The sequence below is a fragment of the Micromesistius poutassou genome (genome assembly GCF_964030765.1).
Source record: "Micromesistius poutassou genome assembly, chromosome: 21".
NCBI lineage: Eukaryota > Metazoa > Chordata > Actinopteri > Gadiformes > Gadidae > Micromesistius > Micromesistius poutassou.
In genome coordinates this window covers 10013831-10038320 of record NC_140291.1, presented here as the reverse complement: position 1 = coordinate 10038320, position 24490 = coordinate 10013831, and the positions used below count along the sequence as shown (strand labels likewise).

Genomic DNA, 24490 nt, shown 5'->3' with positions numbered 1-24490 from the left:
TCTGACAGTTGTTGCCATAGCAATCTTGTTTTATTTTGGTTAATGAGGAACATTTTGTTTAAGGAACTCTAAAGCAACCTGTATCAGAACTAAGAACCCTTTCAGGATTTTAGTGCAAGTAGAAAAAAAGAGAATGTTTGGAAATGTATACATCTGGAAAACTGAGGAAATAAAATAATTATGCACATTATTTCAGATTAGACATTGCTTGTCAAATATAAACAATATTATTTTCCACTTTGGTCCTTGATTCAGTGTTTCAGTAAAAACAATGGTTGCATCTTCCCATCGCATGATAAACTTCAAATACAACATATGTAGAATACACTAAGACTACACATTTGTTTTTAATCATCTGAGAATTTTGCAATTCAATATTGTAGTCCTGTATCTGGTCGTTATTGTCCATTATAAAGTTCCTTCAAATTGTAAAGTGACTGCATATCTAAAAGCACTGGAAGCCACAAATGTCCTCAAAACTATAAAAAGGAACTGTACCGGTATTTACCAGTTACTCCAGAGAAGACTCCTACGACGTGGCAGCGTGTACACTAGACCACTCAGCTGCCACCACACACACACACACACACACACACACACACACACACACACACACACACACACACACACACACACACACACACACACACACACACACACACACACACACACACACACACACACACACACACACACTCCTGGAAAACCAGCGTCCGTGATCCTTTCCCTGAGGTTCCCTTTGGACAGCCGCTCTGCCCCGGATGACGTCACCCCCTGTTGCCCCCTGTCCCGTGATCGACCCGATGAGCACCCCGCACCGGCTCAGACCACCTGACCAGCAGGCCATCGGTCTGTCTAGGATGGGGGATCAAATGGATCCGGTGGCGTCCAGCCCCCCGGAGATGGTCTCGTAACCCACGGAGACCAGCGTGAGGACGCCGTTCTGCGCGTCCTGCTGCGCGCTCGCCTCCATTTCCTGCACGGCCGCCATCGCCGGGGGGTCCGCCGACCGGGCCTTCTTCCGGACCCGCCCCCGCCCCTTCCCCTTGGACGCCCCCTTGACCCCGCCCGGCGCCCTGGGGGGCTTCTCGCCATTGACGGGGCGCGGCTTGCGGTTGCGGCGGCGGACGCGTCGCGTCAGCGGGCCCGAGTCCGGCGGGTCGGACGCAGCGGCTCCCGACAGGATGTGGATCTGCTGGTCGATCGCCATGGTGACCATGTCCAGCGCCACGTCCAGCATGCCCAGGCCCAGCCCGTGGGTCACGCTGTCAAAGCCCTCGCTGTTGACCGGGTCTCTGAAGCACTTCCTCATGTCGTCCAGATGGTTCCTGTGAGAGAGGGTTTCGGATGGTTCCGAAGATGGTTCCACATTAGGGTGAGCCGTCATGTGGCCTTGGACTGCTGTTATAAAGAGATTACTTGAAGACATTAAGAGCGTGAACCCCATACTTTGTCTCGATGATCTTGGACCAGTGTTGGACTGTGTTGGTCTCAGGGATGAGCTGTCTGGCCATGTTGCTGTAGTCCACGTAGTCCTGGGCAAAGTCCTTCATGTCAACACACAGGGCGTTCGTGTCTCCTGTGGAAACGTAGCATTTCATAAACACAGTCAGGGGACATTCTCTCCTTGTCTGAAATTCTTTCAGTTTGTCAAAGGACTTTTATAAAAATGTGATGTTCACCAGCCAATTTATACTAATTCATTTCCCATTTCTCTTTTGAAATTGTCCTTTCGATTTCTTAAAAACGGGATTCACCCAAAAGGCCTTTGGGTTTGAACGGTGCTATATAAATAAACTCTCCTACACACAGATACACTATCCCACACATGACTCTCTCCATCACCCACCCTCGGTGAGCTTGGAGAAGGAGGAGGAGACGGAGGTGGTGGTGCTGGGCTTGAGGCCCAGGATGTTGAGGGACTCCAGCAGGGTCTTCTTGCTGGCCGGACCCCTGCTGACGCGTGTGTATGCTGCCAGCGAGCGCAGCGACATCTTCTCTGGGCTCTGCAGCCGTCGCTTTATCTCCTCGTAGGAAATCAGATACTTTCCTAGAATGTGCATCCAAATAAACACAAACACAGGTGGAGTGGGTTTAAGGAGAACATCATTCTGTGGCGTCCAGACATAATGACACAGGATAGCAGGATAGTGGAGCTAGCTAGGGTTTTCTGCCGCTCAGCTTAATAAGGACGAGTTTTATCCCCATGCACACCTATAAGCATCCTTGTATGAGATGCTCGACCCCACCAACGACATGAGTTATTGAGTTAAAAGTCTGCGTGCCAACAGACTAAATAGAGAATCTTCATGTACTCACGAGCTTTGGAGCCCTTCATGTTGGGGTCCAGCAGGGAGGACACCTCCGCAAAGGGCATGCGGGTCACCTCACTGGGGTTGCCATTGGAGCACTGGCTCTGTGGAGGCTCTTCCGTCTGGGGGGTCTGGTCCAGGGGGGGAGCAGCAGGGGCCTGGACCTGGAGGATCTGGGACTCCATCTGGTCCCGGAGGATCTGCTGCTGTGGGGCGGCCATCATGCCCTCACTGTGGGCCATCAGAGCATGGCCTTGGGCCTGGGTCAGCACCAGGGACGTGTCCGACAGACCCTGGAGGTCCACCCCACTGTTGGCCTGCTCAGAGGACACCTGGAAGAGGCCCATGACCGGCTTCATCACCCGGAACAGCATGTTCCCCTGGGCGTCCAGACCCACCACACTGGTGGATGGATCCATCACGTGGCGTTGCCTTCGGGCTCTGGGCAAAGGTACAGTGGCCTTAATCGGTTGGATGAGGTCACCACATAGGTTTGTATTAGGTTACAGTACACGTTTCTTTTGATGGATGGAGATGGATATGGCGAGGATTGACCTGAAACAGTCAGCAAGGAGGGTTAAGTTTTTGAGCGATGGTCGATGTAAGGTAAACACCTGCCACTTAAAGAGTTGATTTAATCAATATATGCATATACTCGCTTTGCCTTAGTTAATGATTCGTGCAAGGGAACACAATGCAAAAAGACTTAAAGAGGAATTTCGACAAATTACTCAAAAGAGGGGTGTCTTTAGCCCCGCGTGTGAGACAGCAATGTAATGCACTGCGTTATAGTGTGCGCATGGAGCAGGTTTCCAAGAAGTTTATAGAACCAGAGCAGCCTGGGATCATATGATCCACTTTAATAGTGTTTGATAGTTATTCCTCTTAATTTACGCTGACCGAAGTACGCTTTCTTAGACGTTGTAGTCTACGCTGCAAACGCTGTCTATGAAACTCAAAATAGATCTCCAGGACTTAAAAAGTGCTTAAAGTGCCAACCCTGATCTCCCTCTGCATCCCACATAGCAATACTGGACACATTCATTGTATCACATGGCGGCAGGCAGAGCGTTGTGGGGTTGTTGGCTGTAGGCCTCATCTGCTACGAAGTAGATACGTCTTAATACAATTTCTAGAAAGTATAGTGTCGGTTCAGGACGGATTGTTGCAATCGCCGGGCTAGCGCTCCTGCAAGCGGTGACGGCTCTTTCACTCACCGCTCGTCTGGGTCTCCTTAAAAATGTACTGATCCTGGAACGGTCCGAATCGAAGCCAGCGACATTTTTCCTCCCTTCTTTCTGTTGCTACGGCGGGTTGCAAATCAGCCGTTAGTGCACTGCCGTGAGAAATGTGCAATCCTCCCGTTCATTCGCCAGGACTGACATCCATTACTTACAAACCTTCATTTCATTGGACCAAAATCGTAACAATGGAACGGGGAGGCGGGCACTTCCGGTTTCCCTCCCCTCCGCCCTACGCATACAGCGCGGAATCCGCGGATAGATATGCAGTGCACTGAATTGTTAAAAGTCTATTACTTTTAACTGCTATGGTTTTCTAACAAGAAGTTGGGCCATCATTGCCAGTGAAGTAAACTGGCAACAGTAACTATTATGTAATCAATGCAGTTATAAGCCATTGGCGTAAAAGAAAAAAAGGACAAACACATTTATTGTGGGTATCATTCGAATTTATTTGAATACAAAAAAGAATGTACAAAATAAAGCATAGAAAGTAGTACTTAGGAAAACAAATAAAAACAACAATGTGGTGACAAATGAAAAGGCAGCCGTTAAATAAACCATTTAATATAAAAAAACAACACATTTAGCAAAGATTTCTTTTTTTTTTTTTTATAAATGTTCATTGCTTATAGTAAGCAATAGTTATTACCAAAAAGCATGACACATAGCAGCCATGTTTGTGGGGAACAAAGGCAAAGGGCTACGGGGATGAGTGAAGCTGTTTGAGTACAGCGATATGACCGAATGAGTCACTTTCAAGACCAAACATGACTTTAGAAGCTGTTCTACGGAGGGCTGTTGGGTATCGAGATATGGATCAGCCATCTCTAGAGTGAAGTTTATCTGCCCTTTTTTCCTTTAGGATCAGTTTGCCCATTCACACGGAAATAAAAAAGGAATGTAAGGTATCCCATATCTTTAGTATTCAGCTGAGCCACTTACAGGCAACATAGTCAACATAAGATCGAGGATTAGACACATTCATCTACCCAGTATGTGGCTTTTGTGCCAATTAGCAATTCTGTCTCCCAAACATTTCATAATATTTTGCTGCTGTGAAAACAATTAACCCTGCAATGAACCCTACCGGGAATCACTCTGTGTCCCAAAATAAGCCAATTAGAGACCTGCACGGGACCAAACGGCTAGCGTTGAGCTAGTTCACACAACACTGCCGTACTGTCTGGCCTAATGTCTGAGCCCAGAGCAGCCGAGTGTCCTTGGAAGGTCCCCTGGAGGGTGGATTACCCCGTTTCCTAATAGTAAGAGACACCTTGCAGGCTTCCCGCTTTGCGGTAAGCACAGTTCTGCCGATAGCGAGAGGGCTGTGGTTAAGAGTGGATCTGTTTTTTGACGTGTGTGACGGGCGACGGGGTGGATGATGCGTCACGCCGCTCAGTGCCTGCGTGTTCGCTGGGCCCCGGGTGTGATGTAGAGGGGCGGCTGCCTCAGCTGGGACGCCCTCTTCAGGTTGGTCAGGGCGCCGGCGGAGGACTCTGAGATGGTGCCTGAGAACAGAGGGGGGGGGGGGGGGGGTACGGGGATGTCCGTCAACATACAGTCCGAACAACAAAAAAATCACAAGTGATTCGTTATATGGGAGTGAAAACCTTTCCGCTCGCAATAAACTAGTGGGCCTAGGGACAGAGAAACACGAATGGTTGTTTCGCTTGCTTGCGGGCGCACTGTTTGGAATTTAACTTTTAGAACTGAGCCTTTAGAGCCATGAGTCTTGCACACTGACTGACTAATCCTTCCTGTTTTGAAATTCAGCAATAAACCTGACGTCATCAGGAGGTACAGCGATCATTTCCCCCACAATAAGACCTATGACGTTTATAAAGGAGGCCTCGAGGCCTCTTGTGTGAGGAGTTACCCGTTTGCTGGGTGCTGTGGTACCCCCTGACTTTGGTGAGCGGGGGGACCCCCCGGGGCTGGGGGCGGAGCACGGGGGGCTGGGGCTGTCCGTTTATGTGGAGGTGGGGGTCCGACGTGCTGTCCAGGGGACGGAACCTCTGGGCAGTGTGGGTCTTGGGCTGGGGCAGCTGGGAGAGGGAAGGAGGGAGCAAGGCAGCAAGAGCAACACAGTGGGTGTCAACGCGACATGTTTTGGGTAACATTTCTGTGTTATTTGGACTGAAACGTAGAAAGCTGTAAGACGGGGGCAAATTCTTTGCATTACGAGGGGTCTGCTACTTCTGGCTAAAAAATGTTTTTACATAGCAGTAGTTTGCGATTTCTTTCGCACCCCCAGCTGGAACGAGTGTGACGCCCCTCCGCTTGCTTCAACAAAATTCCATGTGTCCGATGTTCCCAAAGCCATTACCCCTTCTTATTGCCTCAGATTGAACCTGGTACTTTCTCCTGGGGCGTGGGGGGGGGGGGGGGCTTACCGACCAATACTTTAAGCATTGGCTGGATCAGCCCAGTCAATACGTTAAGCCTACATACAGCCGCCCCTTTCCACCGCGTGTCTCATCTTCTCCCTCTGATGATGAACACGGCGCGCAGAGTGACTCACTGCCTGACCCGTGACCTCGAAGGAGCGGGAGCGGCGCTTCTTGCGGCGGGCCTCAAAGTCGGGCTCCCGGGGCGTGGGGTTCTTGGCGGCGGGCGCGCGGAAGCGCTGGCGCGTCCAGGTGCCCTGCGGCGCGGGGGGGCCCTCGCCCGTGCTGCTGGACAGGGTGTCGTCCGAGGTGGCGTGCCGGAGCTCGGGGCTGGGCTGCCGGCCCCCCCGGCGCGCGGGGGCCGGGCCCCCGGGGGCCGGCGCCGCGGCCTCGCTCAGCAGGGACAGGGTGCTCTTCTGCTTCTGGGGGTCCAGGGGCCAGGGGGTGGGGGGCAGGTGCAGGTGCAGCGCGTCCCCCTCCAGGGCCTTGGTGCGGCGGTGGGCCGCCTTCACCGCGATGCTCTGGACCCCCCGGAGGATCTGCTGCCGCTCTGGGGGGAGGAGGGGGGGGGGAAAAAAACACGTAAATATACGTTTCAGTTTTAGCAGACGCTTTCGTCCAGCGCCGTCTTACGACGGTTCATGCGCACAGTCACACGCCGACGGCGGTGTCAACCGTGCAGCCGGGCGACGGCCGGCTTGTCGGGAACAGTCGGGGTCGGGTGTCTCGCTCGGGGACACACGGCGACACTCGGAGGACACGTTAGGAGTCGGGAGTCGGGGGGAAAGACGAGCAACCTTCCGGTTACAAGTCAACCCACTCTACCTCCTGAGTGCACGCAGATGCAGGCACACACACACACACACACACACACACACACACACCTTTGGATACCTTCATGCTACCCAATGTTCCATTCTGCATTCCATTCATCCATTCCACTTGTTCTTTTCAAAGTAGATTGTAAAGTCAACGATGAAAGCCTGAGACTACAAAAACGTTACACGTTCCTAAAGCAGCAGGTGGCGTGTATCTAGTGTGTGTTCTGAACGGCGCGGTGAGGCCGGGCGGGGCCCTACCCTTGTAGGACAGCGGGGCGTCGGTGCCCATCTCGCTGCTCTCGGGGGACGAGTCCAGGTGGCTGCTGACACTGTAGCTGAGGCGGGCGTAGCTCAGGCAGCCCTCTGGGGCCAGCGGCTGCAGCTGGACACACACACACACACACACACACACACACACACACACACACACACACACAGACAGACAGACACACACACGGACACGCAGACACACACACACACACACACACACACACACACAGACAGACACACACACACACGGACACGCAGACACACACACGCAGACAGAAACGCACACGGACACGCAGACACACACACACACACACACACGCAGACAGAAACGCACACGGACACACACACACACACACACACACACACAGACAGACAGACAGAGACACACACACACACGGACACGCAGACACACACACACACACACACACACAGACAGACAGACACACACACACACGGACACGCAGACACACACACACACACACACACACACACACAGACAGACACACACACACACACGGACACACACACACACACACACACAGACAGACACACACACACACACGGACACGCAGACACACACACACACACACGCAGACAGAAACGCACACGGACACAGAGACAGACACGCCATAAGAGATTTGCCCGGAAGTTCAAGTCATTCTAATAATAATAGCATAATGTCATTTTTATTATTTGACACCATGCTATATAATTTCCAATTAATACATTTGCTCTTATGCAAAGTCTTTCTTATATTTAATGCCTTTGAGGTTAAATTGAGTGCAAAACGGTGTGGGCAAAATAAACAAGAGCTTGTCATTGGTTTTGTTGCACATCGCTTGCTCAGCGTCCCGTCTCGCTACCTCTCTGTTTCCGTGCCCGTTGATGTGGATGGGCGGAGGCGTCATCACAGCGGAGCTCTTGAACTGCCTGGCATGGGGGCTATTCTTTAACACTTGATTATTGTCACTGGTAGAAAGAGGAAGGACAGAGAGCAGAGCGCCCCTGGCTGTGAGTCTAACAGACACGATACATAACACAACGACATCCTAACGGCCATAATGGGATCCAGCCCTTTTCCAAAGGGCCTTTGTCTTTATTATTTTCCAGCCCAGTGGTGTCGCGTTACGCTAGCCTCTGCGACGGGGCCGAGCCGCTCCTACCTCTCGGGTTCGGGGAGAATCGGGGGCAGGGTGTGTCTGCGGAGCTTGGCCGGGCCCCTCCTGCCGCTGGAGCCCGCCGTGCGCCCGCTGTCCTGGTCCGAGTCCAGGTCCTGGAGCGGGGCGCGGCCGCGGCTCGGCGCGGTGATCTTTGGTAGCGAGCCCTCCTGGAGACGAGGCCCGTGCAAAAAACGTTCAGAATGAATGCATGAAACATGTTGACGTTTTATTCCTCCATGTTGGTTAGAAAGTGTGCGAACGTTTAAAGGACAACACGGGTCTGGGTGATCGAACCGGCGCAACCGTCTCTCTTGGCCTCGTTAATACATATGTTACCCTTATTCTCATATATACCGTTGTCCATTATCACTGAGCGAACTTTGTTGTATGAGTTCTGCCGAGAGCCTTTAGCGTGAGTGTGTTCCTGTCAGAAATGTGCGTTCCTGTCAGAAATCGAAACGAAGGAGGTTCTGATGGTTTGGTCACCCAGACCGGTGCGGCCCTCTGAAGGCTAGGTCTGGAGGACAGGTACCCTGGTGGGCGGTCCGATGGTGACTTTATCCAGAGCCACGGCGCGGTCCAGGTTCCCCTCGTCCAGCTCCCTTATGTACACTTCATACAGGTCCTGGAGCTGAGAGGGGACCAGCAGGCTGTGCTCTAGAGAACACACACACACACACACACACACACACACACACACACACACACACACACACACACGCACATGCGCAAGCACACGCGCAAGCACAAACACACATATACACACACGCACACACACACACAGATATGCACACACACACACACACACACACACACACACACAGACACACACACACACAAAAACATACGCAACTAAGATAAGACGTTCTATATAAATCCCAGACAGGAAAATTGTGTGTCAGAGCAGAAACACAGGACAGAAATATTACTAACACTTGAGAGATAGAGCGATACAAAGGCTAACAGGCCGAAAATCTCTCCTGCAGCTATCTGGTTAAATAATGAAATTTGGAAAAACTTGGTTTAATTTTGCAGTACATTTCATACAGGCAAATGGTTGCCATTTCTAAAGGTTCTCTCTGTTTTGCGTTGAAGAAATGTTTAAATGACAGGACCAATCAGTGCATGAGGAACAGGGAGCTCCACACTCAAATAAATACAAGAGCAGCACCCAGGCAAAGTGTAGCAACATACGGAGCAATCAAAACAGTTTTCATACAAAATAGACTGAATAATGATGTCATATGACCAACAGGCTCTTCTCAGTGGAGAATATATCTTTCTTCACTTCCTACTGGATTCAACAAGAGCCCAGAGAGCCAGAGAGAGTCTTTTGAACCGTGGTTATATTCGGAAATAAACAACTGCCGAGCCAAGGCCAGACGGATAACGATCACATCAGGAATCACTGGACGGGTCTCACAAGGCTCCAGCAACGAATAAATCGAGGGGAAACCGAGCTCCGCCACGTCGGGACCACTGACCGATGATGAACTGCCTCTGCTGCTGGATGATCTCGTGGCAGAGGTGGCGGTGCTGCTCGAAGCGCTGCACCACAAAGTTCTTCTGGCGGATGACGTTGTCCTTGAGCAGCGCGTGCGCCTGCATCTCGGCGTTGCCGATCTCCAGCTCGTGCACCTTGCACAGCAGGCTGAGCACCTCCCGCTGCTCCTCCGAGCTCACCTTGCGGGGCAGCAGCTCCTCCAGGCGCCGCGCCCGCTCCCGCTGCTCCAGGAACCGCCGCTCCAGAAGACCCTGTTGGGGAGGGGGGGTGGGGGGGGTACGTGACGTTAACGAGCAGGTAGGACGCCCACAGGACGGCTGCCACGACTGTCACATATACAGTGAAATGAGCTGATGATTCCTAACCACTACCGATGATATATGCAATGAAATTATAGACGATTCCTTACCACTGCTGATGATGTATGCAGTGAAATGAGACGCTCCTAACCACTACTGACATATGTGCAACGAAACGCAAAATGTATGAATGAAACCCATTCATACATTTGCACATCAGGGTCCGATACCTCATCACATGTAGAACACACAAGTCTGTGTGTTACTTGTTCAAGTATTCAGGAATAGATATCGACTGTTGTACTGAAAATGTAGATGAAAGAGCTTTCAGGTCTTCTGGCCCGAGCAGCTTCGATAAAAAACACTAACTGGGAGACTCGCCTTCTGCTTGCGTATGCGTTTCTGCTCGGCCATGAGTGAGACCAGGTTTTCCCGTGCCAGGACCACCTCCTGGGTCTCCATGCTGTCGGGGGGGGACTCTGGGCAGTCTGAGTCCTTCTCGCTGTCGTCTTTGTTCACGCTCTCCTTCCTCGACTCGGAGCGCCACTTCTTTCGGCGCCGACTTCGCTCTTGCTCCCAGCTAAAATGACCAAAAAAAGGACAAATCTACATTTAAAACTGGGCTTCATTACATGTGTCTCTTGCCGTTGCTTCTTAAAGGGCCAACCCCCGTTTTAGCAGGATAACTTCAGCCTTCGCGTTCCACAGCAAGTGTGAGGGGCGTGGTCAAAGGTTTTTAGAACCTGGACTCAAACCTGAACTTGAACCTGAGCTCAACAACTTTAGTACAAAATAACAGGAATGTTCACCAACACTTTGTGTGACCCAAGCGGTACCATTCTCAACCGTCAAAAGCTATTTCCGGGTTTACTTGCGCATTAATATCAAAGCATACAGATTTGACTCCTATCTCTCTAAATGAAGGTAGCTGCCGGTTGAATATCGTAGAATGAATGACACAAGAAGTTCCCCCAGTGTTTTTAACGGATCCGCTGAGAACCTGCTGTCCTCATTTAAAATACATTTGATCAAAAATACGTTTCATACACAAAAATACACATTCTAACGTGCAATGGCTGGAGGTAGTGAATCCACTGGTATGTCACACAAGCAGGGGAAAAAAGGGAAGGTTGCGAATGCTGAACAACACTGACTCGGCGATGGTGAGCAGGTGCTTGGAGGTGTCGATCTGGATCTGCATGTGGGAGTTCTCCAGCTCCATCAGGCCCTTCCTCATCTCCATCTGCTGGCGGAAGGCCTCCAGGAGCTGCTCCCTCAGCTGGTCCATCTGGGCCTGGCCATGCTGGCTGGAGTGGGCCTGGACCTCGGCTGCAGCGCGGGGGGAGAGAGATGGAGGGAGGGGGAGAGAGAGAGTTAGAGAGAGAGAGAAAGAGAGAGAAAGAGAGAGAAAGAGAGAGGTAATGATTCATCTATATAGAGGATAGAGGATTCACAGGTAACATTTTCACGCACTTATGAGTTCTACTGGCTAATGTAGTGGCTATCCTCTCTTGTCTTGCTGGCATTTACACACATATTGAATAGGCTGGTTTGTGTTTGTGTTTGTATCTATCGGATCCTAATCGATATACTATACTATAATCTACTCACTACAATAATACTACTTAAACTCACACTGTGACTCGCAGATGACCCTTTTTGAAATGTTAGAACCAATATAAACACTGGAAAAAATGGTTTCATCACCGGAGACTTTCCAGACATAATGTATCTATAGCCCACTGAAGCAAACACTGGTGTATCCTTTATTCCCTTTAAAGAGGTCCCTTAGAATGTCCACCCCACCTGAACCAGGGGTCTGACCTGAAGAAAGAGTTGCAGATGGAACTAGGTTGTTTGTAAACCATTTAGGCACACTGTTTGGTCTATTATGGGTCATTTTGAGCTAAAGAAGGTTTTTGAGAAGAAGCAGAAGAGGAGGAGGAGGAAGAGGAGGAGAAGATGAAAAAAGAAGAAGAAGAAGAAGAAGAAGAAGAAGTAGGAGAAGAAGAAGGAGTTACCCTGGACATTGCGGATGTCAGCTCGGTCAGTGTGCAGCTGGGGACCCGCCTGGTCTGCGATCTTCTTCTTGAGCCGCTGGATCTCACAGTGCAGGTCTGAGATGATGTTGGTGTACTGGGCGATGTGGTAGGACACGTTGATCAGGTTCTTCTTGACCTGGGGAGCCGAGAGATCAAACAGAGAGAATGATGTCATAGTTGTCATGTCATTAGAGAGATATTCATTATCACGGTAAATAGCTACTTGAATACAGACTAAATTGAGGAATTGTGAAGTGTTTTCTTATTTTTAAGTAGTAACATTGATTTTATTCAAACAGGTATAAAGGACTTTTTCTCCCTGAAACGTGACACCCCATTTACTTCTCCATGATACAACTCGATGTGCTGCTGAATGAAAGGCGGGTGGATATCGAGCGTGCCGCTGGCCTCTTACCCGCGTGCGAATGCTCTTGGCGCGGTCCGCGTACGTCAGCGTGTTCCTCGACTCCTCGAACGCCAGGGAGGCGGGGCTTATGTGTGCGATCATGACCGTGCGGCTGTTTCCCCCGAGTGAGTCCTGTTCAAAGTTAACGTTGGGTTTACTATTGAGTCATTTAACACATTTTGATCCAATCCAAAGCAACTCAATGAACTTGAGATATATTTAGGTGTCATTATGGTGTAGGTAGTGCCGGTTAGGATCCATATGGGGGAGACAGAGCCTTCTCCGTTGCTGCCCCTACCCTCTGGAATTCCCTCCCCAAACACATCCGTGACTGCAATGACCTCATACTATTCAAATCACTACTCAAAACACACCTGTTCCATTCTGCCTATAATTCTTAACCACTACTTTCCTAATTCTGTCTTTGTTCTGTCTGACTGTTGTATTGTGCTGTTTCATTTACAATGTATCTACTTTTCTGCGTTTTCTTCTGTGTTTCTGTGTTTTTAAATGTATTTTAATTACTTATTTTTCATCCTCGTCTGTAAAGTGTCTTTGAGTGACTGAAAAGCGCTTCCAAATAAAATGTATTATTATTATATATTAGGTCAAATATACTCCAAAAGACATCTTTACATTGGACTAAAATTGGAAAAGCTTGGTCTTGCCTTTCATCTGGTTCTGACCTACCTTCAGCAGTCGAGTGAGCTTGCTGTCTCTGTAGTTGACATACTTGTTGCCATTCTTGTCACTCAGGGCATTGATGCAGTTGCCCAAGGCAAGCAAAGAGCGGTTGATGTGAGCCCCTTCTTTCAACCTTTGACCCCTGTTCTGAGTCTGAGACAGAGAGGGGGGAGAGGGAAGGGGAAAGGTAGAATAGAATGAAATCAAACTGAAGTTGCCTTACAATTCTTCTGCCCCTATTTTACTATGAACAGGCAATCCATTGGTCACAGGCGTCGTTCCACTCCTGGCCAATAGGGGGTGACACATCCTGCCTTTCACCCCTGTGAACACGTCGGTGGACTGACTCCTTCAATTAAACCAAGTACAAGACACATTCATCTTCTTAAGGGGTCGGCAGAAAATGTGCCCCATGGCCTTGAAGTGAAGAAACTCGCCTATGCTGGGTCCTTTTCAAAATGGAGGCCCCCAATGGGCTATACGTCAAAGGAGGGCTGCGGCTGGTTAACCTTTCAAACAGTCTCCATGGTAAATAAGTGCTCTGAATGGGTCTGAATGCTGTCTCCGTAATGTGCATGGCCTAAAGTACATGGCAAAGAAAAGTGAAACATTCATAACAGTCTGTCGCAGAAACATTGGGGTCTGGCGAGGAAAACGTGGACCCACAGACTGATCACGGATCAGCGCGACTGAAGCCTAAGGCAGAAAGTAGCACGACCATGAAATGTTTTATCTCTTGAGCATACTTGTATTGCGTGCATTTTATACCAAGTGCTCTGCAGAAATATATATATATATAAATAAAATATATATAACAGCCCAAAATGTTGATAGATCGAATAAAAGCGAAAATCCTTCATAAGCAGTATTTTAATTACAGGACACTATGTTAATAAGAACAACAAATACTGTTAGAATACATCTTGTAATACCTGGGTGCCGCTGACCATTAATGTTGGCCCAGATAGACAAGACGTTGTTAATGTGGACTCAGTTTTATGGAACCCTCCGTAAATATAGCGAGCGCCATCTCCTTTTATGGACTGCTGTAAAACATGGCTGCCAGGCAGCGCGGTGACAGAGCCCAGGGTAAAGAAAGGACTGCCATGTTTGCAGAGAAACACTACTGGTAACACTCTAGCACTTATGTGTGAGTGTAACAAACACACACACACACACACACACACACACACACACACACAATGGAAAGAGACTCTGGGGATGTGAGGTCTAAAGCTGGGCTATTGTAATGATGCTTCAGTGACGGCTAATATATAATAAACCAGCATACCGGTGTAAAGACACAGCCACAGACAATCATCCACAGCCACATGTATCTACCAATAAGGCACACACACTCAGGGCCCTGTCTTGCACCCAGCGCAATTGGCTTTCTACATAATATTTCTACATAATATTACCAGTTGTACCAATTGTCCTCTGGGGGCCCCTGTCAGTGCTGGGCCCTTAGAATCATCCTAATCCCCCCCCCCCCCCCCCCCCCCCCCCAGGGACGACCCTGTTCAGGGACGACCCTGTGTGAAACTGCATAGAAATAGCATGTGGATTGTGGAAACATTTTTTTTCCATAGGGGCTGCATGAATGAAATCTGTAGTAGGCTAATGCCATGCGTTAAAATAATCATAATAACAATAATAAAATTGAGCAAAGTAGCCTATATCCCAGCCTTCCAAAACCAAATTATAACGTTGGTTAAATTATTTGGGAAAGAACAGCTGATACGGTGGTAATAATAGGTAAGAATTATTTTAAATCAATGCATCTGCTAACACCATACAGCAAACACATATTTTCTTGACACAGACATCGTGTACAAGCCCATAACTTTCAGGATTGATGAGTATTTGATTGTGAGAAAACATAGTTTTACCGCAAGAGAATGTTTAAAATTTTGAATCAATGCGGGTGAAGTTTGGCGCCCAGTGCACCCATCTGTTTAAACACACGCAAACTAAACACGTAACACATAATACACTTCATGGAAATGTATTGTAAAGGGGGGACACATGCACATTATGAACACAAGTTGATAACGATAATGTATACAATACTGGTAACAAACTATGTTTGTTAATGTATTGCCTCATATCATTAAATAGTCCTACAGTTGCGGCCACAGGACCGCATATCGTATATGTGTTAAGTTCTCTATGCCGAAATTTAAATGACTCAGTGTTTCTGAAGTTGTAGAATAAAACACTAGTCCATGTGTGAATTAGGCCTATTATTTGGCCATAAACTGAGCCATTTGAAGTTTGAAATTCATGTGGTCGTGCATCTGTCTCAGCGGAGACTGCAAACGCTCTGTCAAAATATCAACTCGTCAAAGTTCAAATGCGCTGGTATTATCCGCCGATATAACAGCGCCAGCGCCAGGGATCCGCCCACAAAGCTACTTGCGTTTGGCGTTTCATACTTGCGTTTCAGACCGTTAAAATAGGGCCCATAATGCGTGCGTGCGTACATATGCGGGCATGTACACACAGGCACACCCACACGCACAAAAATACACACACACACACACACACACACACACACACCAGGTGTACAGAAACGCAGAGACGCACCTGCGCGGCTCGCTCGGACCCGGCCAGGTCGATCATGAAGAGGCGGGCGAAGCGGACCTCCTGCAGGACGTCCCGGCAGCGGCTCTGCTGCCGCACGCCCACCTGCAGCACGGCGTGGGAGCGCGACGACGTCTGGTTGGCCGCCGTGGGCTCCTGGGTGCGCTGCTTGTTGCCCCGCACCAGCAGCTCCATGATCTGACGGGGGGCGAGGGGTTACCACCTTTACCTAGGAGTTACCACCTACACCCCCGACACACCCACAGGGGGGTGTGACCGCGCCTCCACCGCGCTCCACCGCCGCCGGCACGCCACGCCGCGACGGCTACAGGGTCTGGCATGGCGGCCGGTGAAAGAACCGGGTTTGATTTCTACCAGTGTTGATGTGTCTGAATTCACTGCATGGCGTTATAGTGGCGGATGAATGCTGCTAAATGATAGAATCGTCTAGCAGTAGTCTAATAGTATCTAGGAGGACATTTATAAATGTTAAGTGTGCAATGTGCAGACCTGAAATGTCAGTTGAAAAAGGTTTTTGTTGAAAAAAAGTCCTCGAGAACTTTTGGTTACTAGCAGAACAGAGCGGAAATTCAGGCTCAATCAACCTCAATTTCATTGGCTGCGAGTTTGATGACAGCCAACTGTTGCCTGGACTCTTCTGCCAAATCTTTCTTCTCTGCTCAATAAACTTTGCTATTATGAATGTTTAATCCTTATGTTGTTTACCTGAAGTCGTGCCTTTATATCTACTCCGTCTGGCGAGCCTGTGTGTGTGTGGAGTGTGTGCGTGCGTGCGTGCGTGCGTGCGTGCGTGCGTGCGTGCGTGTGTAAGTCTCACCTCGCGGGCGTTGATGGTGGACACCTCGGTGATCCCGGCCACCTGGATCCCGCCTTTGCAGTCTTCTCTCAGGTCCAGGAAGCCCGAGGACGGGTTCAGCAGGTCCCGGATCATCTCGTTGTAGATCTACGGAGACGACACAACACCCGGGGAATCAGCAAGACCTGCGTGACGCTGTGGGTTTAACAGCCGGGCTGGGGTCGGCCCGGGGTCAAATGGAATACACGTGCAAAGGGAAGCTCTCCTTCAATATCACTCGAGCGAACGGCTGGTGAGGTTGTTGGACGGATACCCAGGCTGCCTACGCACGTCTGTCGCGAGCAAAGAAGTAGAAGGAATAAAAAGAGCTATATCCTTTTTTTCCTTCAGTCGTCGTGCTGTCAATGTAAGGGAAGGTCAAAAGATTTATACATTCTTGAGGATGTTTTCCTTCAGAAAAAGTGTGTGTGAGCGTGTGTGCATACGTGTATGCGTGGCGGTATGGACGTTTGTGAAGGCTGGGATTTCTGCTCGTCAATTATATTTCTTGTCCTTTGTTTTTTTATTTGCACGACACAGATTTATATCGGCATGGGCTGTCCGCAGCACTTTGTCAGAAGGTCACTTCTCCCACCCTTTGTTCTGTCCAGAAGGTGAGCAGAGAGCTCATTGTGTGCTCATTGAGCCCGGCCGTAAAACACGACTTGACCTCCGTGGCAGGGCGGGGCGGGGCGGTGGGGGGGGGGGGGGACGGGGGACGGTGTGATCCCTGGAAACGGCAGACAACACACTCGTCTCCAGCAGAAACACCCCAGCTGAACGGGGCTCTCTGAACAAGCCTGGGGAGATAGCGCTCCTACGCTCTCTCTGGTTCAGGGTTTGACACGTGCCTAAGACGTTTAGTTTCCCTCATCCAGAGTCATCCAAACTTTGGAGTGCTGCGGCAGAGGAAGAGAGTGGAGTGCAATTTCTTTGGTCTTGTGCAAACTCTTTTCTCCTATGAAACAGAATGTCAGCGTCGCACATCACTGTAATCACGGGGCTTTCAAGCGCGTCTGCTGGATGTTTTGTGGGCAATCTTTTGTTCCGGTTTGTTTCTTTCATTGTGCTTTGCGGGGGAAGCTTTTATGGATTATCATTTGACAACATGGAATTTACAACATATTGCACATTTAGAACCAGCACTATAATTAATGATATTATTATTATTATTATAATGCACCGTCAATCTTGTTATCAGGAGTGCTATTATAGTTCAGCTGGAGACTTAAATGACTAATGTTTTGAGCCCAATTGTATTCAATGTCACTGAGGGTATCTTAGCAAACCATGCTTATTGATTCCATATGTCCTTGTGGGTGATTAAGATGGTTGCAGCATAAAGGACTCATGTGGCAGACACACAGCAACAGTCTTATCATTGTCCAATCGTATCGTATTTAGATTACCCCTCAGCCAATACTGCCACTGCTCGAATTAGACTCATTAGTTACAGCTTAGTAAATATTGCAGAGCAGGTCAAACTTTGTTTAATGGTGATTGTAGGTCATAAACAGCATGTCTCTTGTGCTACTGACGCTAAGAAGCAATTTAATTAACTTAACTATTCTTAACTTTAGATTTGACCAATACATGTTTGTGTAAATAAAACGGCTAATTCTTAATAAAAATGGCTATTGGTTAATTTGATGTATCAAATGTATTAAGACCTTTAAGACCAGGTCTCTATTGAAATAGTTAATAATAGTTCAAATAAAATGCCAAGGAAACATCTCGTTTGATGGCCACAGTAATGTGAACTACAGTTTTGACGCAGACACAGACAACACTCCTGTCCTCGCTGCAGAAGTTGAGAACCAGCAAGCTGTTGCAGATCGGGTCGGTGCGGTTTAAGTGTGAGGAAGTGAAGCTGAAATAATCAGCCACCAAATGATACCCGCCTGACAACGTCGGCGCCTAGCAACCAGGGAAGAGATCAGTGCAAAAAGTGATTACTCTACAAAGAGGTAGCGCAACTGCAGCGACGCCAGCCACATGAATCAATTTGAACCAAGTTGGCCACAAGTTTGTGGCTCAGACACGCGCCACCAATACTCGCCAAGATGTCCATGGAATGTCCTTACGGATGAGACTGTCGTTACCTCCAAGTAGGACATGGTAACACTGTACTGCATGTCATTGCTGGTCTCCTCGATGGCTTTGAACAAGTCGTTCAACGTCCGCACGTAAATGCCAGGCTCTTTGTCGGTCCCTAACATGGTGTATGTCTTCCCGCAACCTGAAAATAAAATAAAAGATGATTATAGACTTCCGGTAAGCAGCCTTGCTTCTAACCCGTATCTAGACTCAATGTAAGTCAGTGTGTAGTGAACTGTACTGTGTACTAGTGTGTACTCCTGCATAAAACACAAGAGACACAATGAAGATATTTAAGAGTAGCCCTTTGTTCCCATAGCAAACAAAGAGAAAACATTATAAGGTGAAATAGTTCCATGAACCTTTTCAGATTGTCGAGTTTGTACAATCTCACCAAAAAGAAAATGTCCTAGAATCAAATACCTTGACCTGCTCCTGCCAAAGGCACTACTGTCATTGACTGGCCGATAACCGGATAGACATCTAATGGAATTGACTGGCAAGACTGGCACCACGATTCAAAATCAAATTTAAGGTGAGCGCTGTGTGCTTTACAACATTAAAACGGGAACAGCCTGTTCTGAAACCCTTGTCGTTGGATCACTTTGAAACCCTTCAGGCTGTATATTCTCTTTTCACACAGCAGCCTCGTGGAAGGATGCTGATTGTTTGCTCAAGTGGTCAACAGCGTTCCAAGGGTGTGGGTTTGATTTTAGATATTGGGACGTCTTTTCGTTCGCGCAGTTCCCCATCAACACGCTACAAACCCTTTCCTAGAGAGGATCACAGGATCTTTTCCCCCGGTGATATCCTGGGCCTCGCTTTGCACTCGCCTGCTGTTATAATCTGACCCAGAGGCAAATTACAGCAATTACTACTTCCTGAATGACACAGTGTTGAACGAGCAAGGTGAGTCATTCCCCCACCAAGACAGACTAAGTGCTGATTTATATGCAGGAGGAAAATAATAATGACATTTGTCAGTGAGTGCTCTGCTTCTCCATGGAAGCCAACTAGAATAGACTTCATATGTTATGGCTATTGAAATGTCTACATTGGACAAAGAACGGGGTCAATAGAATGGAAACCATGCAGAAATGAGGGATAACCACATGCAAAGATGAAAGCAGAATCAGAATGTACACACACAAAATGGTAGGAAATGTCTTACGTGTGTGTGTGCCCGATTACATATTCTGTGTGTGTGTGTGTGTGTGTGTGTGTGTGTGTGTGTGTGTGCTTTTGTGCGTGTGTGCATGCGTGCGTGCGTGTGTGTGGCAGCAGGCAGGCACTCTGTCCTGTGTAGACCCACCTGTGGGTCCGTAGGCGAACACGGTGGCGTTGTAGCCTGATATGAGCCCCTCGATCAGCCCCTTGGTGGTGGCGCGGTACACCTCCTCCTGCGTCACACACACCACACACAGGAAGTAAGAGATACAGAGAAGTGTGTGTACATTGTCGTTAATGTATAGGGGACACTTTACAATAAGGGTACTATGGTAGCCATTAACAATAGTTCCTGCAGTTATAAGCATAAGCTAACAATAACATAGTTATTAAACAGTTGACTAAAAGTTTAGTAACCATCAATTAATAATTAATGCAGTCATAAGCATTAGCTAAAAATTGAGTTATTTAACAGTTAACTAATGGTTTAGTAACCGTTAGCAATAAGTAGTAATTAGTTAGGAAAAATAATAAATCATGTATACATTAATACCTTAGGTAATTCGATTAAAACCATTACCTTAGTAAACATTAACACCATTAGTTAACATAAACACCATTTGTAGATTATTGAATTACACTTAATTAACACTAAATTGAGTTAAAGTTAAAGTTAGTTACAGTTTTTAAACACATTAATTGGAACATCAGACACAATGAGTACAACCTGAAACTCATGTACCAACTGCAAAACCAATTCTGCTGAACTGTACAATTAGCAATCTGCAATTTGCTATAGAAGGGTCACAGAAGAAAGACATGACACTAGGTAAGTACAGACATTGAGTAGTATCACTCTATGAGAATAATGTTGATAATGAATGTTGGTGATGATGATGAACATCGTTATTCTCATTATGGTTATCATCATTATTTAGGATATCATCCATCTTATGGTGGAAATGTACTGGATATAAATATTGACCCTTATGGGTATGTATGTATGTATGTATGTATGTATGTATGTATGTATGTATGTATGTATCTATGTATGTATCTATGTATGTATCTATGTAGGTAAATGTATGCATGTATATGCAAACACACTGTGTGTATGACATTTGTTTGTTACTCTTACAAATGTGAGAAGGGGGGGCTTGATATAAGCTGAAGAAGCTGTTGCTTCTGCCCCTACCCTTTGGTTACGACCAATAAAAATTAATTCATTCGTTGATTCATTCATTCATTCAGATTTTCAGTTTTGTTTACAGTATTGCCTATTTTCTGTTATCTCTTTCATTTCATCCTGTTTTCACGTTTGCTGTGATTTACAGTAGACTGCACATTTTGGATACAAATACAGTATTTGTTGTTACTGTAAAGTATTCTGTGTTGTTTTCTATTTGTGTGTATTATTGAGTGTACTTAAAAACATTATATGGTAAAATTATATTATATGGTAAAATGTGACAGTGTAATACTGAACATGCAACAGCATAATACTGATGAAGCATTCATAGTGTTTTCCATTCAATGGGTGATTAGAAATGTCTACTCATATGATGTATGTGTTTGTCATTTGAAAAGAAAATACCATTTAGTGAAGAGTTAACACTGTTTTGAGGGCAAAGTGTGCTTTTGCAAGAGAACCCCGGATAAGCGGATGAGGATGAGGATGAGGAGTTTTGAAATTTTGTGATTAGTGTTTTGAGAAAGTGAGGTAGTCTATCAGGAAATGTGTTTAAGCAATTGTGAAAAACTGTAACGCTGATTGCTGTGTCAGATAATATTCATTGATGATAAATGAATGTACCCTTATTGTAAAGTGTTACCAATATATAATATAATAATATAACTGATATGTGATTTAGTGTCACTTCTTACAAAACCGTGAGTGCATGCATTCACAGCCTGGCTTGGGAATCCAACTCCTAACCCCACGCTTTCAGCCCCAGCCTAGCAGCAACGCGAGACCGCGTGTGCAAACTGTCAGGATGTTTACCTTGTGCCTCCGTAGGACTTACCTGATTGGCTAGGTAATCAAACGTCACGTCAAACATGTAGGTCTTCTCCCTGGAGCGGTTGGCACGCAGGATATCATCGGGATCCTCCATTGGGTCCATGAGAACCACCATCTGGAGAGAGAGAGAGAGAGAGAGAGAGAGAGAGAGAGAGAGAGAGAGAGAGAGAGAGAGAGAGAAGATGGTGTTTAGTTTGGGGAACATGGGGAGATGGCGAGAGGATGCTGAAGCAGAAGAAGAAAAAGCAGAAGCAGAAGCAGAAGAAGAAGAATAAGATGCAGAAGAAGAAGCAGAAGAAGCAGAAGAAGCAGAAGCAGAAGCAGAAGCAGAAGAAGAAGCAGAAGAAGAAGAAGAAGAAGGAGAAGGAGAAACAGAACAGTGACCACAGACGATCTGACGTCAGAAGATGTCGGTATTTTAATGTAATTGCCGCTTTAGCCATCTGTCACTGTTCTGTTGGTCCATTCACATTCATTTCCATTTTTCTGAACATTATAATCTCTCAAAACCGGCCCCCGCTCCAAGGTTGGCGATAACTGTCAGGTACGGCCTGACAGTTATGTGCAATTAAGCACAACACAAAATCAACCTAGCAATCATGCTGCAATGGAGCAGTGGAAATGTGATTGCTAGGTGTACAGGTGTCTGTTTGTTTTGTGATTAGTTGGTTTTATTATTATTTTTGTTTCAATCCAAGCAGAGAGCTAGTGCTCTCGATACTCAGAGCAAAATGGCCCATTTCAAAGAAAATGGAGAGCGCTGGTAGATCAGGGGCATTGTTCCGCTCGGGCAGAGCTGGGCACAGAAACACCTGACTCTGTTAACCCCTATTATTAGCTACCACCGGACAGCAGCCAATCACAGCTCTCTGAAAGGGTCCTGCCACCAGTAAACAACCCAGCAGAACGGTCCAATATAATCACTGTAATAATGACCTCGACCACGCAGTCGCTCTCGAAAATAATGTCATAAAACCAGATCTATTAATTATGATTAGCAATTGTGATTAGCAATTGCAATAATAAAAAGGGAAAAGGAAATGGTTAGCTGTTCTTGAGGGCCCTTCAAGGCTCCACCGCGGACGCTAGGGGTCTTCCACGAGCCGGACCAGGGGGGTGGGGGTGGTCAGGGACGACCTGCCCGGCTCGGTTTTAGCGGGCCGGGTGGAGTGGGCCCGTGAAGCACGCGGCGCGCTAGTGAGCGGCTGCGTTTGATGACCCCTCAATCCGGCGAAGCCGCTTCACTTTGAAGCCTCTCCATTTGAAATTCAAGAGGAGGGGAGAGATCTGACTTTTAATACACTTGCAATTACGGACGAGGAGGGCTACAAAGACGGCCCTACGTGGACCGCAATCAGAGCGGACAGCGAGAGACGGGAGGGGGAGAGTTGAGTGGGTTGGGTAGGCTATTCTTATATTTTTTTAACAGCAGATACACAAGGCGGTGAAGCATTGTGGTAGAATAAAGACGAGAAGGAGGCAAGGTAATGACAACAAGGAGAGAAGGGCCAGAAGGACAGAAGGATATAAAGGGAAGGACAGAAGGACATAAGGTCAAGAGGATCCAATGATACATTAGTTCCTACTCTCTCACTTCTGCTTACTTACTGTCTAACCATTTAATTGTAGTTTAGTTTAGATTTAGTCATTTTACACTTTCAACCAAAAAAGTGTCTTACATGGACACATGTCAGGGAGGAATAGTAGATTTGTTTTGATCAGGTGAGGTAGAGGAGAGTAGATTAGGTTAGATTAGGTCAGGTAGTAGAGGAAGAGTACATAAGTTTAGTTCAGGTCAGGTAGGGGAGAGTAGATTAATTTATATCAGGTGCGGTTGAGGACAGTAGATTAGGTTAGATCAGGTCAGGTAGAGGCGAACAGATTCATTTAGATCAGGTGCGGTTGAGGACAGTAGAGTTAGATCAGGCATCTTGCTGTTTGTGGGTCCTGTGGATTGATGCCAGATCTGTCAGCTTTGATCATAATGATTCCCATTTCACACTCTAATCGTACTTCTCATCGCGCTAGTCTCTTGCAACACATCCCAGACGCTCACAGCTTGCATTTCTCACCACTTTGAAACACAAACCAATCCATACCATGATAAGTAATCGTTTACATTTCTAGGGCAATCAAGGCCACCGAATCCAGGCCCTCAAAGAGACTCTGCATAACCTGACCTCGGCAGCCCAAAACCCCCCCCAGCTCAAGGACTACCAGCTCCCACACCCCCAGAAGAGGCTAGCCTGGCATTTCAAACAACCAAGTCCTCTCATCCAGAGCTCCCCCTGTCCCCCCACCATAGAGACACGGCGGTCATCCAGGAAGGTGCCAGGGCTTTCTTACACAGTGTTCCCTCCCTGGCCTACGAGCTCCAACCCTCCAGCTTTCCTACTGAAAGGTCCCCGATCGCCTTCCTGATCCCACTGCTGACTGGAGCGTTCTGGGAGGAGCAGCAGACGTGTGGCGGTTTACGGACCTTGACCGTCCGCGTCATTGCCGAGATTGAAGGAGGTTTTGGACTGTCTAGTCCCCGGGCGAGAAGCAGATGAACCTCTCCGCCGGTTCCTTTTTGTTCCTCTGTGTCAAACGTTCCAGTGTTACTCCAAGCAATATTTACGGTTTCTTATTTTTT

The 24490-nt window shown here is 47.7% G+C and overlaps 2 protein-coding genes across 2 annotated transcripts in view; both read right to left on the bottom strand.

The window, feature by feature from the left end:
* Positions 1 to 25: 25 nt before the first annotated feature.
* On the bottom strand, positions 26 to 3617 carry LOC311366983 (uncharacterized protein). Its single transcript, XM_084485780.1, has 5 exons — positions 3530 to 3617; positions 2320 to 2753; positions 1850 to 2050; positions 1450 to 1579; positions 26 to 1328 (listed from the first exon to the last, which is right to left on the bottom strand). Exons 2-5 carry the CDS (start codon positions 2729 to 2731, stop codon positions 869 to 871), a joined length of 1203 nt encoding a protein of 400 aa, XP_084341906.1. The 5' UTR covers positions 2732 to 2753; positions 3530 to 3617; the 3' UTR covers positions 26 to 868.
* A 1334-nt stretch (positions 3618 to 4951) lies between these two features.
* kif19 (kinesin family member 19) overlaps positions 4952 to 24490 on the bottom strand; it is a gene marked incomplete at both ends in the record, with an annotated part of 37022 nt that continues 17483 nt past the window's right edge. Inside the window, 18 exons of the mRNA XM_084485592.1 lie at positions 4952 to 5064; positions 5433 to 5601; positions 6078 to 6493; positions 7023 to 7146; positions 7898 to 8003; positions 8198 to 8361; positions 8727 to 8851; positions 9679 to 9949; positions 10379 to 10577; positions 11152 to 11326; positions 12019 to 12175; positions 12455 to 12577; positions 13136 to 13282; positions 15719 to 15913; positions 16554 to 16679; positions 18674 to 18810; positions 19981 to 20068; positions 21860 to 21970. Coding sequence (XP_084341718.1) covers positions 4952 to 5064; positions 5433 to 5601; positions 6078 to 6493; positions 7023 to 7146; positions 7898 to 8003; positions 8198 to 8361; positions 8727 to 8851; positions 9679 to 9949; positions 10379 to 10577; positions 11152 to 11326; positions 12019 to 12175; positions 12455 to 12577; positions 13136 to 13282; positions 15719 to 15913; positions 16554 to 16679; positions 18674 to 18810; positions 19981 to 20068; positions 21860 to 21970 — 2946 coding nt within the window. The remainder of the gene's footprint in view (positions 5065 to 5432; positions 5602 to 6077; positions 6494 to 7022; positions 7147 to 7897; positions 8004 to 8197; positions 8362 to 8726; positions 8852 to 9678; positions 9950 to 10378; positions 10578 to 11151; positions 11327 to 12018; positions 12176 to 12454; positions 12578 to 13135; positions 13283 to 15718; positions 15914 to 16553; positions 16680 to 18673; positions 18811 to 19980; positions 20069 to 21859; positions 21971 to 24490) is intronic.

Coding starts and splice junctions, on each gene's coding strand:
- LOC311366983 (XM_084485780.1), bottom strand. CDS start 2,731: ATGGATCCATCCACCAGTGTGGTGGGTCTGGACGCCCAGGGGAACATG. Junction 2,051..2,319: donor CATGAAGGGCTCCAAAGCTC/GTGAGTACATGA, acceptor TGCACATTCTAG/GAAAGTATCTGATTTCCTAC. Junction 1,580..1,849: donor CTTCTCCAAGCTCACCGAGG/GTGGGTGATGGA, acceptor ACGTTTCCACAG/GAGACACGAACGCCCTGTGT.